The following is an 18448-nucleotide window of genomic DNA, read 5'->3' as shown; positions in this document are numbered from 1 at the left end:
CAGCTCACGGGAAGTTATGACGCCGAACACACCGGAGCCAGAGAGCCGACAGCAGGGTCAGGAGCAGAGGAACAGCTCCCGGGGTCAGGCCAAGGAGAAGCCCAGGGGTCAGCAGGCAGCAGGAAGCCCCAGTTCCATACATGAACCCCTTGCAGTAGGAAGCAGAGGCCGGTTACTGGCAGAGCAGCGCCTTTGGCAGGAATGGGCATGTTTGTTCCAGCTTCCCTTCCATGTGAAAGCCCCTCTGCAAGGAAAAGATTTGTCACTTGTCGAGAAAGACCCTCTTGGAGTTTTCTGTCTGGGCCCGACTGCACAACAGCCTCGCTGGTGCTCACAGCTGGACATGGTGAGGATGGGGGTGCTCGTGGGTCACAGATCCCCTCCTGATGCTGGGCTGCTGCCAGGGCTGGCAAAGGCTCCAGCCTGTGCTCAGAGCTTCCCTGGGGTGATGCTAAGAACACTTTGCCCTCAAGACCATCATCCTGGAATAGCCACTGAGATCACACAGGGAGGAACCTCCCCAGATAGCTGTACCATGCCCAGCAGTCAGAGCTGTGTCCATCAGAACACTCTAAAATGCTCATCTTTCCCCAGGCAAACTTTCCTTCCCGGTCCCAGCAGTGTGCAGCAGTTGCCTCACTGGTGTTTCTGAGGAAGCCTTTGCCTCAGCAAAGCTCTCCCCCAGCACTGTTGGCCAACATGTTTGTGGTCAATCAAGCAGCTCACACCCTTCTAGAACTTTGTCTATCTAAATTTATGACTAATTTTTGACTCACATGCAAGTTTTCAGAAGGAACCCAAAGCCACAGCACAGTTCAGCAACTCAGCATTCTTGGGGACAAGCAGCACCTGCCACCAGCCCCATCCAAGACAGTGCCTGATCTGCCCAAATCATGCCCTGATTTGCCCAAAACCCCCAGTCCCAGTGCCTGGACGTGTGGCTGCTCACCCAACACCGCCTGGCTGAGCCACAGCCGTGCACACACGGCCAGCCAGGCTCTGCTGCCCTGCCTGGCATGTGACAGGTGACACTGACCCGTGACCGCCGCACACAAGGACTCGCTGCTCTTCCCGCTGGCTGCTCCCTGAGGGTTTCATTCCCACCTGCCTGTGAGTGTCACAAGGTCCCTGCAGGCTGAGAGCACCAAGCAGGGCTGCAGGAGCTGATCGCTGCTCTCCTCGGCCTCCAGAGCATTCTCAGAGAGAGAGAGAGGGGTGAGATACGGCATCTCCTCCCCCTTCCACTGCAAAAAATCCCTGTGCCCATCCCCACCCAGGACCTCAGCAGAGCTGGAGAGAGCTGAAGGGGAGCAGTGCTGGAAAAACAGGGAAAGCACTGACACAGCCACCTGTGCATCACGCCGTGCCACGATGGGCTGAGGAGCCTGGCCAAGGAACACAAATGCTCAATAATCCATGGAACCCAGTCTTACACAACATCTTCCATGCTGCCAGGAGCCTTTCACGGCTCAGTCCCTGCTCAAGGAGCAGCACGAACCACCTGAGAGCAGGTAAATCCCAGCTGAAGCAGCTGGGCACAGCCAGAGAGCAGCCCAAGAACAGCCAAGATCTCTGTGGGCGCTGGCAGTAAGGAGAGACTGGGATCTCCAAGGATTCGAGTTCCATCCCGAGCCAGCACGGAGCACTCTGGGGGATGTGGCCCTGCCAAGACAGATGTTCTTAACTCACAAAGCTTCCTTCTGTCCTCAGAGCCCATGGATAAAGTATCAGTGACCCTTATCAAACACCAATCACTGAGACTCCTGACCTTGCTATCTCTGCCTTGTCCAACCGCTGTGGCCAAAGAAACGGAGACACGAGACTCAGGCTCCTTCCCCAGGACCCTGCCTGGGGGACCCCAACCCAACCCTCAACACAAAAATTGACACCCAAAGCAGGGAGGGAGCAGAGCTGAGGTGGGGGTGGCCACAGCACAGCAAAGTGAGTTGGTTTTACTAAGAAGGGCAGGAAGGAAAAGCGTCAAACCACGAGCTCAGCCAAGGGTCCAGCACTGCTTCCTGCCACGGAAGGAGTTCAGAGCTTCATTAATGAGCCAACAGCTGCAGTTCCCCAGCCTGTAACACTGTTCACAGAAACAAAAAATTAATTAAAAAACAATCCCTGCTGCTCAAGCAGGTGGGAAGGCCGTGGAGAGCAGGAGAAGAGAGGCACTCTCACGGTGTGGCTGCAGCAGGGCAGCCGTACCCGAGCTCCAGGGACAGCGTGATCTCCACCGCGGCTTCCTCAGTCAGAGGAAGAGATTTGGGCACACCCAGCTCCTCTCAAAGCAGGCTCTGCCGGTAGGGAAGGACGATCCACCCAAAACTCACCAGGTCCCAGCCTGTTCCTGCTGCATCTCCCCGTGCCCGGGGTCCTGCAGCTACCCAGAGCCGGCTGGAGCCGCTCTGCCGGACATCACCCAAGGTCAGGCTGGCAGCGGCCGCATGCCCGGGAGGAACGTGAGGCACAAAGCTGCAGCTCACCAACAAACTCTGACTGTTTCCACTTCTTCAATCCCACATCACGTTCCACAGGGATCACAGAATCTTGGAACCACAGGATGATTTAGGTTGGAAGGGATCTTTCAGCTCATCCAGTTCCACCTGCTGCCATAGGCAGGGACACCTTCCACCAGACCAGGTTACTCCAAACCTTATCCAACCTGGACCTGAACACTTCCAGGGATGGGGCAGCCACAGCTTCTCTGGGCAACCTGTGCCAGGGCCTCACCACCCTCACAGGAAAAAATTTCTTCCCAGTGCCTCAGCAGCACCTGAGGATCACCTCTGAGCCATCTCTTTGCATTTAAACACTAAAAATAAAAAAAAAATAAAATTTAAAAAAGGTGTGCTGCTTCTTTTCTGCTGGGAACTGTCCTTACCACACCACCCAGCACCACCTCATTTTATCTACCCCCTCTTCCCTGCTTCCTGCCACGCAGACACCGTCCGTCAGACCAGCGCTACCTCTGTGCCTGGCCCAGCACACGACAACCCCAGTTCGCAGGTGATGTTTGCAGCCAGCCCTGCCTTTAACCTGGGAGCCCCCCAGGTGCTTTCAGAGGCTGCCTACAGAGCACCAGTGCTCCCAGTCCAGTCATTCTGTGGCTGGGACCACCGCTCCTCCGGCTGCCGGAGCGGAGCGACACCCCAGCGCTGCTGGGGCCAGGAGCCAAGGCAAAACAATGGGAACCATTTACAGGGCAGGAAGCTGCATCTGCTGGATGAAACGCTATCTTCAAACAAGACGTGTTTGGATAACTCCAGTTTCATAACTCGCCTCTTCCGATGTTAGGAAATCACGGCAATAAAAAAGAAAAAGCAAAATGGGGGAGAAGAAATTTGGCATGGGGAACATCGGGGAGAAACTCGAACCCCAGTGCTGCCAGGGGGAGCCCAGCCTGTGGCATCGGGGTCTGGCTGCAGGATCAAGGATCAAATATCCTCGGGGAAAGAGTTAAATCTGCACTTCCAGGGGAACAGTGAATGTTGATCTGGTGCATTACCACGTCAGCTTGTTTGGCTTTTTAATGGCAATCAAAGCCATCCTGGGGGAGGACAGACAGCCACAGCAAGCACAGGATATGGGGTTCAGCAGATTTCATCTTCATCATCTTCAAGATAATGGAAAGGCTGGCCTGAATGCCAGCCCGTGGGTGCCAGCTCAGCCTCACCACAGAGGCCGCAGCTCTCTCGGGGCACACGTGGGACCCCGCAGGACCCTGCTCCTCTCCCTGCTGGGACATCCCGCGCCTCCTGCAGCTGCCACCGCCACAATTCGGGACAAGGAGCCAAAAGCTGAGGTCACCCGGCTGGGCCACGGACCCTCCCCAGCACCCACCTCCTCTCCCCACCCTCCCCAGGCCAAATATAAACTTGCTTACAGGAAATGCCTTAAAGAAAAGGCACCTCCCTGCGTCCCGAAGAATGCCCAGAAAATAAACTGTCTCTGGACATGAAGGAAATGGCTTTTTTTTTTTTTTTTTTTTTTTAAATCACATTGCAAAGCAGCTTTAACCCCTTCACTCCCTGCTGCAAATGCAGCCCCTGTGTGCCTCAGGGAATGTCAAGGTGTCTGGGCTCTGGGTTGGTGACATGAGAGAAGCCCCTTGCCAGAGGCTATCCATGGCATCACCTGATCCTGAAAAAAAATGCCACGAAATCCAGAATCCAAACATAAACTTTCTGTCTGGCAAGGAAAGCACGGGACCCTCGATAGGGGCTCATAGCTGGGGACCCACTCCTGATCTCACAAAAGTGCTGGCTTCATTCCCAGAGCCATCAGGCAGAACAGGGACTTGCACAGCTGTTGGCATTGCTGGAGGGGCTGCAGTGCAGCCAGGGGGGGCAGGGGGCTGCACCTGTGCCCCCCTCCCACCCAGACCCTTTCTCCAAGGGCCCTGAGTGGGGTGTGTCAGTCACCCCCCCGCTCCAAGGGTCCCTCAGGGGGTGTGCTGGGATCTCTGGCAGATGGAAATGCAGCTCCCCAGTTTCCTGTGAGGGCAGGGATGGGGTACCCCAGCCATGCAGCCCCCCCAGCCCCCTGCCAGCCCAGCACTGCAGGTGCTCCAGCCCAGCAGGGACACACGTGGAGGCTTAGGAAGCACAAACGCTGCCTTCACACCAATGTCCTGACACAAGGCACAAGAAAGCAAAAAGAGAAGAAATGCAGGAAATCCAGGACGTGGAGAAGCAGCTGCCTCAAACAGCCAGTCAAGGACAGACTTGTGTGTGGAGAGGAGAGAGCTCACTCTCCCCAGGCCCTCCACCATGGGACAGCACAATAAATAAAACAATAAATAAGCTCAGTGCCAGGATCTGGCAGTGTTCCCGTGCACTCACAGGTCACAGCCACAGAGAGGGTGATTCCATTCCCTCTGTACAGCAGAGGACACCAAAGCAGGAGCAAGGCCAAGGGCGCAGCCAAAGCCCTCTCTGTGTCACCAGCACCCCAGCACCTCCCTGAGCATCCCCTTAATCACCAGGCACCTCGGGCTTTCAGCCTCAGAGGCACTGCGTGGTTTGATGCAATTCAGCTGCTGCTAACGCCTCCAGTGCCTGCTGTGGTTTGGAGTTTCTCGGCACAGCAGCGGCGCTACAAGAGCTGTGTGGAGGTGTGAGGCGTGGGAAAGGGAAGCGTGGGGTCAGCTGCCACTTGGCTGGGAAGCAAATGTCTGTCCTGAGCAGCAGCCAGGGCTCAGGGTTCGGCAGGAGATCACCTGCCTGGAGGAGAGAGGCAATTTCTGCCTTGTCCCTGATTTTACACTTTGTGTGTGTCCATCATTTTTATCTGGGGGAGAACCACTGCTTCCTACATCCTTGCTGCTCCCAAGAAAAGAGCACCACAGCTCCCAGGACTTCATCCCAGGAGAAATCACACAGCCACAGTCCACGTGTGGTCCCCAGCGAGTCTGTGTCCAGGAGGCTCATGCCAGTGGCGCTGACCACGCAACAGCCATCCGAGGATTTGCTCAGGAAGGTGTCTGGAGGCCATGGGGCAACCCTCTGCCTGGAAATCAGCCCTGGCTGCCCAGCCCTGCTGCTCTTCCCACTGACACTGATGAAATGAGGTCAGGCGCACTCTGCGTCACCGCTGTGGGCACTGTCCCGCAGCCGTGTGACACCTCTGCCCGCCCCTGCCCATGGGCAGTTCCAGTTTCAGCAGAGCAGCAGAGGGAACAGGCTGCCAGCCAAGCCTCTCAAACCCCCACCTGCAGCCTCAGAACCATCCCTGCCCCCAGCCTGGCCCACTGCCCCAGCCCAGCCTTCAGCACTGGCAGCAAAGCCTCGTCCTCTTCACTCCTTTTCCTCTTTTCTTCCTTTGTCCTTTAAATGCCAGCTTTCTTGTCCTCTCCCCTTGCAGGGCAGGAAATCCCCCAGCTCACCCAGACTGGAGCACACGGGACCCCTCGGGCTCAGCACCAGCACACCCTGGGAGAAACCTCCAGCTCCTGCTCTCACTTCAGCAATGGGACCAAGCCCTGGCTGCAGCAGCCATGGAAATCCAGATGTTCATCCCAGGATCACGACAGAAGCCAGGTGTCCCAGGACTTACCCTGACCACCCCACCAGCCTCATCTCCCCTGCAGACCCCCAGGCTTTGACAGTGCACCTCTGCTGGGATTCCGTGCCTCCAGTGCAATGGGACAGGAACTGGCTGAGCCCCTGGGGAGGGTTCCCCGAGTGTTGAAGCTGTTCCCAGCACCGTTAACGTTTACTCTGCCTGTAACTGGCACAGGGTGACAAGTGCCCTGTGCTGATAAGGGCCTGGCCAGCGCCCACGTGGCACGGGAATCTGTCAATGATTAACCCAGCAGCCACAGGGGACAGCAGCAGGCTGGGGACACAGCCACCCATGGGTGTCACAGCACCCAGAGGCAGGGGACACATGGAGACCCACAAGGAGCCTCTAGTGGGATCGGGGTCACACTTCCATCGTCAGGCAGAGGATGACAAGTGTGGAATGGGCAGAGTGAGGCCAGCACAGCTCCACACTGACCGATCCTCCTGCAGAACATGCAGGTAACACACCCAGTGAATCAGGAAAGCAAACAGATAACAAAAATCCAGAAGCCATCACCTTCCGGCGCCAGAGGAGTATCCTCTTCCTGGAAACGCAGGGACAGACCCTGTCTCTTTAAATCCCCACGCCCAGCCCCGCAGCCTGGAAAGGTTCACATGTTCCTGAGGTGCCTCTCCAAACTGCAGGAGCCAAAGGGCCAGAGCAGCTCAATCATTAACCGTGCGGAGACCCCCGGCCTCGCTGGAATGTGCCGCCGCTGCTGGTCCCCTCCAGAGCTCTGCTCAAAGGTTCACAGGCTCCTCTGCCCTGGCCACCAGCCCCTGGAGGCTCCGGCCACCTTCCAGCACAGCTTTCCTCCGGTGCTAAATCCCCCCAAACACCTCTGTCACACGTCCCAGCAGGGCTGGAACATCATGTGCAAGAAAGGAAACTGAGAAATAAGAAATGCCAAGTTCCAAGGAGACGTTCCCATGCTCAGTTCACCTGTGACATGGTTTGGGGAGCTGTAACTCCCTGTGGCTCCTCTGACCTTGGAGTACCATTGCTGCTGCTGCAGGACCAGCATGGGCACAACGTGGGATGGGAAGACTGGCAGAGCAACAGCATCCGAGCTTTTACAGCCCCCACACCACTCCTAAAGCTTTTTACATGCACAAAACCAGCTCAGCTTTCATCCCTGGGCTCTGGTAATCCTTGTCACCAAACCCAGTGGGCAGAAGGGATGGAGCAACGTCTCTGCTATGGGGCTGGGAGGAGGAAAGGAGACCCCTGTGTTAGGGGATGCTGTGCTGGGCCAGGGAAGGAGTCCCACCGCACCACAGGACCCCCAAAGCATCAGGGCCATAGCGAACACTCCAAAGGCATTCCCTTCCCTGCAGCCCCGCTGCCTGCACGCTGCCTGAATTTGGGGAATAAACTCCCACAGACACCAAATGCAAAAGCCATGCTGAGGGGAAAGGCAAATCCCAAACCCCTGCAACAGGCAAACTGTCTCAGGCTTTCCATGGGCTGATCATTTGAAGGAAGGAGACTTCGTTCTCTCTGCTGGCACTGATTTACCCTCGGCACCGCCTGCATCCCTCAGTGCCAGCCAACTTCCCAGCTCGGTCCTTCTGCCCAAAGTCATGCAGCAACCTCAGCGTGCCCTCGGGGAAAGGGCGACCTTTCGTTCCCCCACTCACTTCAATTGACTTTGAGAACCTTCAAATCTTTTTGAAATTAGTACAAAACCAAAGGGAAGTACTGTCGTGCCCTTGGGCACAACCACATTTTGTTCTCTTACGAAAGTGCACCGCTGGCAGCCTGTCCTGTGAGCACACACTGGGGTTTGGGCACTGCAGACAAGGAATGCTCAACGGAAGCACGGCTGGATTTATGCAGTCTTTTATCAGAAAAGGATTTCTTGCAGGAAGTACGAGCACATGGCATGAACGTGAGCTGCTCCTCAGAAGGAGCTTTGCTACCTGCTCTGTGCTGGGACCTGGTGTTTTGCCGCACACGGAAAATACGGACAAGCTTTCAGGATAAGGATGGGAGCAGATCTTTCCCTTGCAAGGACGGAGGGAGAGCGATGGGATGTGAGCTGATCCGTGGCCCCTGCTCCTGTCGGCACACACGTGCTGAGAGCGGCAAGGGGCGGCTGCACAGCCACCTCCCCAGCCAGGCTTTGGTGAGAATGCAAACAGAAAAAGGCACAGCCATTGATAACAGTTCACGTATGCAAGTGGCAAAGAGTGTGGACTGCTGCCAAAAATTCACGATATGCACTCCAACACCCAGGGACTGTACAAAGGTCCTTCACTAGAAGAGGCTCTGCTGCCCTCGGCACACGGAGCGTTTCAGAACACAAACCGCAAATCCAAACGCACAAAGAGCTGGTGTTTGAGCTCGGCAAGATCAAACAGCCCCTGAGGAAGCAGCCTCTCACCTTGGCAGCACGCTTCTCCAGAGCACGGCTGGGTCACAGTGTGACAAATGACACAGGCACAGCAAACCCACCCGTCCCTACCAAGGACAAACAGCTCCAAAGGAGCCGCTGCAAGCGTGTGCCCATGGCACTGAGAGCCAGGACACAGGGCCTGATCTGGGGCCTCCTGACATCAGCACGGTTTCTCCAAGAACTCACTGACTCTCGGAATCGCATGGCAAATCCGTGTTTTCCCAGCCACCGGGTCACTAATCCCAGGTAGAGGAGGTGAGGAGGAGCCCTGGGAAAAGCCAGGTGGCCCAAACCCCGCATCCCTCCTGAACCCTGCCAGCAGCGTGCGGCTCAGCGCGGCCGAGCCGGGAGCTGAACATGCCAAACCCAAACCCGGCTGCTCCAAAGGCAGCAGCGGATTCTCGCCCCACACACTGCCGTGACTCAGCCCAGGAATGACAGAGGGGGATCCAGTTACTGCACGAGGCTGTCAGGAGCTGTGTACCAGCTCCAAGCTTCTCGTCCTCCCCAGCTGCAGCAACAGCAACCTCATCCCGACAGAGACAGTGGTGCCAGAGCACACAGATCCCACCTGGAGAAATTCTGGTGCTGCTGGAGGGCAACGGGGCTGAGCAGCGTTCCCTGGAGCCACAGGTGAATCACAGAATTTCATTCGTGTTAGAAAGGCCTGCTGTGGGCACCGAGCCCAACTGTTCTCCCAGCACTGCCAAGGCCACCATGTCCCCAAGTGCCACAGCTCCACAGCTGTGAAATCCCTCCAGGGACAGTGACTCCACCACTACCTTGGGCACCCGTGCCAGGGCTGGAGAGTCCTGTCAGGGAAGAAACTGTTCCTAATATCCAACTAAATCTCCCCTGGCACACCTTGAGGCCACTGTACCTCTCCGTCCCCTCCTGTCTGCTTACTCCATTACACACAGAGCTGGAAATGATTTCAGGAAGGGATTCTGCCAAACGTGTGCAACACGGAGCAAAGACAGCAGATTGCTGGGTGCTTTCTCCCAAAACCCTCCACCTCCTCCTCCTCCTCCTCTGCACTCACTCCCCGCACCCAACCGCAGGTTCCCGAGTTACCTGCAGGCTGTGCCCCGTCCAGCCGCGCTCCCGGGGGACCTGTCGAGGGAGTGGGGAGGAGAGAGGGGTCTGGAGGAGGATGGGGGGCGCACAGGGGGACCCCCGGTGCCCGGGGTAGTGCCAGCCGACGCTCCGGCTGTTGTCGGTGTGTTTGCGGCCGCGGCAGGTGCGGGGCTGTGCCGCGGGGACCGCCCGCGATCCGCCCCCCATCCCCGGATCCGCCTCCGCATCCCCCGCACCGCCCCGGGACCGCCCCGCTGGACGCGCCGGGGCTCCCGCTACCACATCGGCCGAGGGCTGGAACCCCTCTGCCATGGGAGAGCTGGGGGTGCTCACCTGGAGAAGGTTCCAGGGAGACCTCAGAGCCCCTTCCAGTGCCTAGAGGGGCTCCAGGAGAGCTTGGGACAAGGGATGGAGGGACAGAATAAGTGGGAATGGCTTCTCACTGAAAAAGAGAAGGGTTAGGTGGGATATTGGGGTGAAATTCTTCCCTGTGAGGATGGTGAGGCAGTGGTTGCCTAGAGAAGCTGCAGCTGCCCCATCTCTGGAAGTGTCCAAGGCCAGGTTGGATGGGGCTTGGAGCAACCTGGGATAATGGAAGGTGTCACTGCCATGGCAGAGGTTGGAATGAGAAGAACTTTAAGGTCCTTTCCCACCCAAATTCTGTGACTCTGTGCCACATGTGAAACCCTGTGGAACCCCAAACCTCGTCCATGTCCTGCACTGCCCCAGACCCCTGTGCCCTCCCAGCTCAGCCATCCCACTCCCTCCTCCAGCAGCAACTGCAGGGCCTGGCGTGGCCCGTGGGACTGCAGGATGGGGACACCAACAGCTGCCACCTCCCTGCAGGGCTCAGCACCCACGGGCAGCCCCCGGGCTGCTCCCCCCACAAGGAGACACCCCAGGATAATTTCTGGACACACCTGGCCATCTCCAGCTCTCCCTGTCCATCAGACCCAGCAGATGAACAGCTGGGGTGGAAGCCACAGCGAGGCATTGAGAGGAGCAGTGGGGTCGCTTGCAGGCACTCGTGTCCCCAAAAATCCCCTCGCACTGCTCTGTAGTTACTATTCCAACAGCACAGAGTTGGGAGGACCCTCTTCATGGCACACACACCTCACAGCCTGGCTCTGGACCACACGCTCCTGTCACACCACAGGGGCACAGCCACGGGTGATTTGCAAGAGAAAAAACAGTGCTTAAAATGGACTCGAAGGAGGAAATTTTTGTGAGCAATGAGAGGTGAAAGGGCTGGAGGTCAGGAAGCACCATCCTGAGCATGGAGGGGGAGGCAGAGGAGGCAGAGGGTGAGGTGGAGGCAGGCAGCGATCTCGGGTAGGATGACCAGAAAAGCAGGAGAGAGACCAGGTACGTTGCAGGGATGCCAGAAACCAGCTTTTCTCTGGAAATCACTGCTTGGAGGGATGCCCAAGCTCCCAACATGGGAGAATCAATTTAAAAACCAGGATTTTTTCCCATTGTTTTCATAGTCTGACAGGCACATCTCCTTCCTTCCTTCCCAAGCCCCTGACTCTCCTCCCACCGAGCTCCCTCCTGCCCGTGCCCCGGCGCAGCCCCCCTGTCCTGGCTCTCGGCACGGAGGGAAGGGATCCAGCCCAGCCCGCTCAATGCGGCTGTTGTTGGCTACAAAGTCCTCCCGCAGCTTTGTGCGTGAGAGCCCCTCAGCAGCTGGAGGCGGGCAGGGGGTGGCAGGGGGGTGACAGCAGGCAGCCGGGGTCCCCTCGGGGTCACCCCCAGCGAAGGGAGCAGCTGTTGATCTGGGGGATCGCTGCAAGGTCATTAAAGCGAGCAGTGAAGGGCTGCGGGCAGAGGAGGGGTCAGGGCGATCCGGTGAGCAAACCAGCTCCAGCCAAGAGGATGAGGATGGATTTAATGTCCTTCACAAGAGGAAAATGAGGGGCAAGAGGTTGACTGGCACACCCGCAATGGCAGCTGGAGCTGTGTTGCCAGCTGCACGAACACAGCAGGCGGGATCTCACCAGTGCCGAATTCCCCGGCTTCCAAAGGAGGAGGGCGAGCGGGAGGAAAAGAGAAGCTCAGAGACACACACAACAGCATCATTCATGGGAGCTGAGCTTGTACAACAAGGGTCCTGTGTCTGGCTCGGAGCTCCGGGCAATTAAAACAGCAGCCACAGATCTAGGAGAAACAGCAGGAATTTATCCGAGGAATCTGGATTATGTGGCCACCGCTGAAGCAGAGCAGAAAGCTCCCAGCTCCTGGAAGGCAAAACGCTGGCAAGTGATGAGCAACCAGCTCCATTATCCAGCTGTTCCTGCCTCACCCACGCGAGTCAGAGCCTCCTCTCGCCACATCGGGGGTGGGGGGATTACTGCTGCTGGTGCTGCCCCCAGACAGTCCCACCAAGGGGAGGGTGAGGACCCCAGTCCCAGCCCACACGTGCAACAGGCAGAGGCATGAGGGGCTCAGAGCTGCAGGGCTGCTCGGGGGACACAGGGCAAACCAAGCAGTCTGTGGTCCCAGAGGTAAGGGTGGTGCTTGGCAAGTCTAAGAACGTGGTTTTCCATTCTGGTCCATCCTTGGAAGCACACACGGGGTTACCAGCACGTGTGGAAAGAGACAGGATGCTGAGCAATCTCGTGAAAATTGTCCTGGCAAGGCTGCCTCCTGAGAGCAACCAGAGCATCCAGGAGACCCCAGAGAGGATCTGTGTGCTCCCTGCTCCCATGTGCATGATCCCAAAACAATCTCCTGTCCCTGCAGGGCCTTTGTCCCCTAATCCATGGAACCAACAGCCCTTGGCTACAACTTGCCCCATGTGCCAGCACTGAGCCAGGCAATGTCACTGGCAGGGGGGTCCAGCAGTGGGAGATCTTTAGAGAACTCCACTTCCCCCTTGCCTACAACAAATTAAGCTTATCTTCTCATCCCTGAGGAATAGCCCCTGTCCATCCAGCATGTTTTGGGCCATTCCTGAAGGGATCATTTATCAGCAGAAAGAACGAGTCTCCAGGTGTGAGGTGGAATTGTTCACTAAGCATCACAGCCAATGGAGAAACCAGGCAGCAGCAGCTCCTCCTTCACACAACCCAAAATAAATGGCTTTCAAGATCATTACCCACACCCTGTTATCACAGGCATCTTTACTAGCCATATCAAACCAGTTTTAGCACTAGAGCTCCAAATGAACAAAAACTCCTCAGCCATTTTCACAGCCTTGACAAGATCGCTGATATAAGCATCATTAAAACATCAAATACAAAATAATGCTCTTTCTTTGAAGAAAAGTGGAAGTTCTTTTTACCTGACCGACCCTCGAGCGGATGGTCTGCTTCACCAGCCGGCTCAGAACAGTCCCTGCCTCGGGAACACCACAACGGGCTTTGGGACCGGCACCACTCAGACACGACAGACAGCCGGGCACGGCTCAGAACACCACCAAAATCGCTCGGGTTTGGAAGAAAAGCAGAGCCCGAGGCCCTCAGCCGCGTTCCCTGCCCGCGCTCTGTCCTTTGCATCCACCGCACTGACACGCCCGGAGCCCACCCTGCGCCACCCCGTCCCTCGCCGCGCAGCAAACGCGACATCCCCGCGACATCTCCCGGCACTGTCCCGCACCGGGCTGCTCGCAGCAGCCTCCGCACCGGGCCCCCGGGCCCCGCACTCACCTGCCCGGCCGCGCCGTCCCCCCCCGCACGGAGCGGCGGCCGCAGCGCGCCGGAGCCGCAGCCGCAGGGAGCGCCCGGAGCCCCGGCGCGGAGCCGCCAGCCCGGCCCGGAGACCCATCGCTGCCCCGGCGAGAGCCGCGGCTCCTCCCTCACCGGGATGCCGGCACGGGACCGGGGCCGCTCCCCTTCCGCCCGTTCCCCGGCCCCGCTCCTCCGGCCGAGAACGCCGCTCGCCCCGGTGGATGCGGCCCCGCTGCCCCCGCAGCGTCCCCGGGACGCGTCACCTGGGACCCCGCTCAGCCCCTTCCCCCAGGGTCGGGCATCACCAGGGGCCAAGGTGAAGGTGATGCTGAGCCCCGTGTTCCACCTGCATCCTCCCAAAACGGAGTCACCCCCGCTCCGCTGCCGCCTCCGCTCCCGGGGGCGGGCGGCTGTTCAAAGCCCTGCGGACGCGCCGGGCAGGGTTCAGGGGCTCTTCATTAAGAAGAGAAGGAATTAACGTGATCAGACTGGCCTGCCAACACCTCACACTGCTTTTTCCCCATCTGACCTCTCGGGCTTCAGAAACAAACTCCGGTGAGCATCACGAACCCCCAGCCCCATGCCTGCTCCCTTTGGACCAGCTGCTGCCCAGAAGGACAGGGGGGCTACTTCAGGCACAGGATTACTTTCCTGTGCATGTTAAGGTAGTTTTCATGTCAAAATTCTGACCAAAAAAAACCCCCATTGTCCAGCCAAACCTTTCCACCAGTTTTCAGTGTATTTTCTCATGATAATTTCAGGGAAATGAGCACACTCTGGAACTTCCCTCTCGATCCTTTCAGGCTCATGCAAACCACCCGAGGATGCAGATAGAAATGTACTTTCCTGCCTACAGTTTCCACTCAGTCTCAATCGCTCCTTGCTGCCATGGGAAAAACTTGGCGACACTCCGGGCACGAGGCGACTAAAGGAGCCTTTTCCCAGCTCATTCCCTGCACTTCCCACGTGCTCTGAAGCTCACCAGCACAGAAAAACCTTCCCCCTAACCCAGGCTCTTCCTTTCTGGCCTTCAAAGAAAATCCCCCAACCTGTGAGCGGATCCTGCTGTCCAGAGGGGGGAATCTGTATTTTGTTAGCTACAGGAAATGGGAAAACTTCCAGCGCTGGAATTAAAGCCCAGAAGGAAGGAGCTGAGCTGGGGGAGGGGTCTCTGTCACTGCAGCAGTCATCAGGGGGTCAGAGCTACACAAATTTTAAAGGCAGAGGGACACAAGAATGAAAACTGGTGATTCACCAGCCAAGCCTGAACCCATGAGGGCAAGGAAGAGGAAGGAGCAGCACAGAATCCCCTCATCACATGTCCCACCAAAACCACAAATAATCACATTCAGTTCAGTTTTTCTACTTCCCACCTCTCTGACCCACACCCAACCCCATGACTGCCTTTTCCACCATGTAAGAGCAGCACTTTCTCAAAAAGTTCAGAAATTCCTGGAATGGGTCCCTGCTGCCACGTCCAGCATCCCACTCACTGCATGGGTCCCCTCTGATGTCCCTGGCTCTGATGCCACAGCCAGAGCCCCAGTGCCAGGAGCAGCAGCACTGGCCCCTCCATGCCCACACGTGCCAGGACAGCCCACTGCCAGCCCCTGGCCCCCTCCCTTCCAACACATTCCATGACAACACCAGATCCCAGTCTCTGTTTGTCCCCCAAACTCGGAACCACACACATGGGCACAGGTCAGGTGAGGAACGGGGGCCTCGTGCTCAGGCCACAGACCCACCGAGTCAGCGCAGGAGATTCTTGTGCGGGGAGAGAAGAACAGCTCAGCTGTGACAACACATCAACAACAGCTAAATTTAGCAGGTTATTTTCAGTAATCCAGATGCTGGGTAAATACAACCTTATTATTTCACGCAGGGGCAAAGGTTCAGACGAGTCCCTCATGCTGCTTTTGCCTGTTAGTTCACCACATCCAGCCGCAGGAGCCCACCCTGAAATGCTGCAATGTCACCACTGTCTGGCTGTGCTGGCAGGAGACACCAGCTCCAGCCCTGTCCTTGAGCAGCAAGAGGAGCCACTGCTCCATGACATGGGCAGAGCACCCCCTGATCCCTTTTGGAGGGGCCTGGTGCTGCTGTTGGTAGGAATTTTTTCTGAGGATGCAGTTTTCAGGTGCATGGCCAGGCTGTGAGCCTTTCCTTTCTTCAAGCTTTTCCTTTCTGCTCAGTCCAGAACAATACATGGGAAGTGAATGCTGGAGAGGAAACAGAGGGTTAGGAAATCCATGGAAACCTGACCCAGCTGGGATTGTTCCAGTGGTTCAGTTTGGGGCTGTGCAGGGGCTCTGTGTCACACCCAGCTGGAAGTCTACACAGGGACTGCAGGGTGGGATGGGGCAGCAGGAGGGAGAGTAGGGACACAGGAGTCCCCAGGTGCTCCACAGCTGAAATATCACCTCCAAGAAGGCAGATAAAATCCAAGTTGTTTTCCACCATCACTGCTGCAGGAGCTGCCATGGCATCCCCAGGTATTTTAGTGCTGGGGGAAGCCACAGTGACCTCCTCCAGCCGGCGTTCAGGGAAGGAGATGTGGCAGCAGAACCACAGCCCCAGACAGGGGAATGGGTCTGTCCATGCCTGGAAGGCAGCTCAGGGAATTTGCCAGGTGTGCTGGAAGAGCAGCAGTGCTGAAGGGGGAAAGTCAGAGGCAAGCTCTGGGAATTGATGGAAGAGACACTTTGCCAAGAGCTACTGGGATAAACCAGAAACAACTGCACCCTGCCTCATGCCACCATGTCAGGAGCTGAGGTCCTCGTGTCACCCATCCAAAGAGACTGAAAATCATCATAGAGAAGGGAAATGGCGTCCCCCAAGCCACAGCCTGAATGGCCCCTTTGTCTCACATCTTCTGGGGACAATGAGTGAAGAGAACAGCAGGCACCTGCCCTGGCCCCTTCCCAGTGGAGGGCACAACGCCCCTGCAGGCTTGCTCCCTGTCCAGTGTAATCCATGGGAAGGGGAGAACTCCAGCCTGCCCCAGGCACCGTGCTGCTGCAGGTCACAGTGACACCAGGAGCCACTATACCCCATCATCACATCAAGTCACAGGTGACAAATCCCACAGTGAGAAACTGTGCGGCTGCTCAGGACACGAGGCTCCTGCTCAGGACATGAGGCTCCTGCTCAGGACATGAGGCTCCTGCTCAGGACATGAGGCTCCTGCTCAGGACACGAGGCTCCTGCTCCTCCTGCCCTCAGAACCCAGTATCCCTCCAGCATCCAGAGCTGGGACAGGGATATGTGACAGGCAGGTCAGCTGGGGTCATCTGAATGTCATTGAGCCTTCACCAGGAGAGACCTGCATTCTACAGGCAGTTTTAACCAAGGAGAAAACAGCTATAAACATTCTTTGTCCCAGAATCCCAGTCACAGTGTGATCCATAGGAGCCTTCCCTTCCACAGGGCTCTTTAACTCTTTTTAACAAGCTCTTGACATTTATGTTCTTAATCTCTCCCATGCAAGGGCCAGAGACCACCCAAGACACCTCTGGGGCTCTCTCACAAAGCACCTTTTGTTACCCAGAGCTCTCCTGTGCTCTGGGCTCCCACCAGCCAGACTCTGAGCTCACTCCACCTTTACATGCATGAAAACAAGAGGCCCTCAGTGCATCACCCTTCGGGCAGGGAACTGTCTGGAGATCCCCAGGCACATCCCATAGGCTCCCTGCACAGTGGGCTTCCCTCTTCATGGTGCCAGGACTCCAGCCAGCAGTGTGGGCAGCCCCACTGCCCCCACCTCCGACACCAGAGCCACCATCCACGTAGTGTGTCCTGAGCCCCGTGCCCAAAGCAGCAGAGCCACCCCAGCTCCAGCTCCCTCCACTGCCAGGGCCACCAGAGCCACTGGCCATGGGCTGCCCTGTGTAGGATGGGACAGGACAGGTTTGACTCTGGGGGTGTCACTGCACAAAGACCCCCATGGCACCAACCAGTGGGATGATGAAAGGTGGGACCTCTACCCCGCTGCCACAGCCCCATCCCAAGTTCCTGGTCCTGCTGGCACATGCACCCTCCCCCTCCTCCTCTTCTTGCTCCCAAAGACCACCAGCAGCCTCCCCAGCACCCACAAACCCCTCACGGCAGGGCAGCCCCAGCCTCTCCCCCCACCTTGGCACAGGTGTGATCAGGCAGCAGCAGCCATGCACAATCCCCTCAGATCAGCCTGCAGCTGCACTGTCCCTCCTGCCCCACAGCCACGGCTGAGACGCTCCTGTCACACAAAGCTGAGGGGCTCCGAGCCAGGGGTGACCTGCCCAGGGCACTGCAGTGCCAAGGCTCTGGAGCTCCCCATGGGATTATCTGCTGAGCACAAAGCTGCTCACCACAAAGACAAGAGGACTTGAAAAGGAACCAAGGTCCCTTTGCAAGTATATTATCTTGAAATATACTCACACTGCTGGCAGAAGAACCCAGCAAGGGGACATTCCTCTTCCTGTGACCCCTGCTCACCCCACAGCAAGGGCACTCCTGCCCCAAAAATTATTGCTGTAGCTTACCTGCATCTTTTTTATCTTCTAACAACGAGAATTTCTGTGAAAAGAAAGAAAGAAAAAAAAAAAAACAGATTTTTTTTTTTTATTTTATTATTTTGATTCTCACATTTGTGGAATGCTACCCTTCACATTTGGGCTTGGACCCTGCTCCAGCCTCCTCTCTGCCCAGAGGTGACCCGAGAGCAGCAGTGCTGACCCGGAGCTGGGACCACAGAACAAGCAGGGCCCCGGCAAAGGCTTCTCCCAGGGACATCCCACTGGTTTTAAAACACCATCTCCACTCCCAAGGGCCCTGAGCACCGGGCAGACACGGCGTGCCCAGCACGCACCCACCACCCAAGGGAAGCCACGAGAAATGGGACCACAGCAGCAGAGCCTCGGCAGCACGTGGGAGACAGCAGCAATCTGCAGAGGTGGAGGAGCAGCAGAAGGTCCCCATTCCTGGTGCTGAGGTGAGCACAGAGCCTGGAATGCTCCCCAGTCTCTCTCTGGGTGCAGATGAGCCCCTGCAGTGCCAGCACCCCGTGAACAGGCCAGAGGTGCCGGTGGGATCGCTGCAGGAACGCGCCGTGCTGCTGAGCCGGCCTTTCCCACGGACCCCCGGGACCCCTCTTCCTGCTGGGGCAGCAGGGCTGAGGATGAGCCAGGGAAGACAGGCTTAACCATGTCCCTGCTGCTGTGCTTCCCGCAGCAGCTGCCCGAGGGGTGCCACCACCAGGGCTGGG

At 57.4% G+C, this 18448-nt stretch overlaps 1 protein-coding gene across 5 annotated transcripts in view; it reads right to left on the bottom strand.

Moving 5' to 3' along the window:
* STARD8 (StAR related lipid transfer domain containing 8) overlaps positions 1-18448 on the bottom strand; it is a 40173-nt gene that overhangs the window by 18898 nt on the left and 2827 nt on the right. For 2 of the 5 annotated variants that reach the window (XM_086850953.1, XM_086850952.1), the window contains one exon: positions 17727-17760. In XM_086850953.1, the coding sequence (XP_086707079.1) occupies positions 17727-17760 (34 nt within the window). Of the gene's footprint in view, positions 1-6054; positions 6221-9535; positions 9695-17726; positions 17761-18448 lie in introns of those variants that run through there. The other 3 variants (XM_023925967.2, XM_086850954.1, XM_023925968.2) reach the window with 3 other exon arrangements.

The sequence above is a fragment of the Cyanistes caeruleus genome, chromosome 14 (genome assembly GCF_971803275.1).
Source record: "Cyanistes caeruleus chromosome 14, bCyaCae1.hap1.1, whole genome shotgun sequence".
NCBI lineage: Eukaryota > Metazoa > Chordata > Aves > Passeriformes > Paridae > Cyanistes > Cyanistes caeruleus.
Note: the sequence above shows the minus strand (reverse complement) of the source record. Positions and strands in the feature narration are given on the sequence as shown.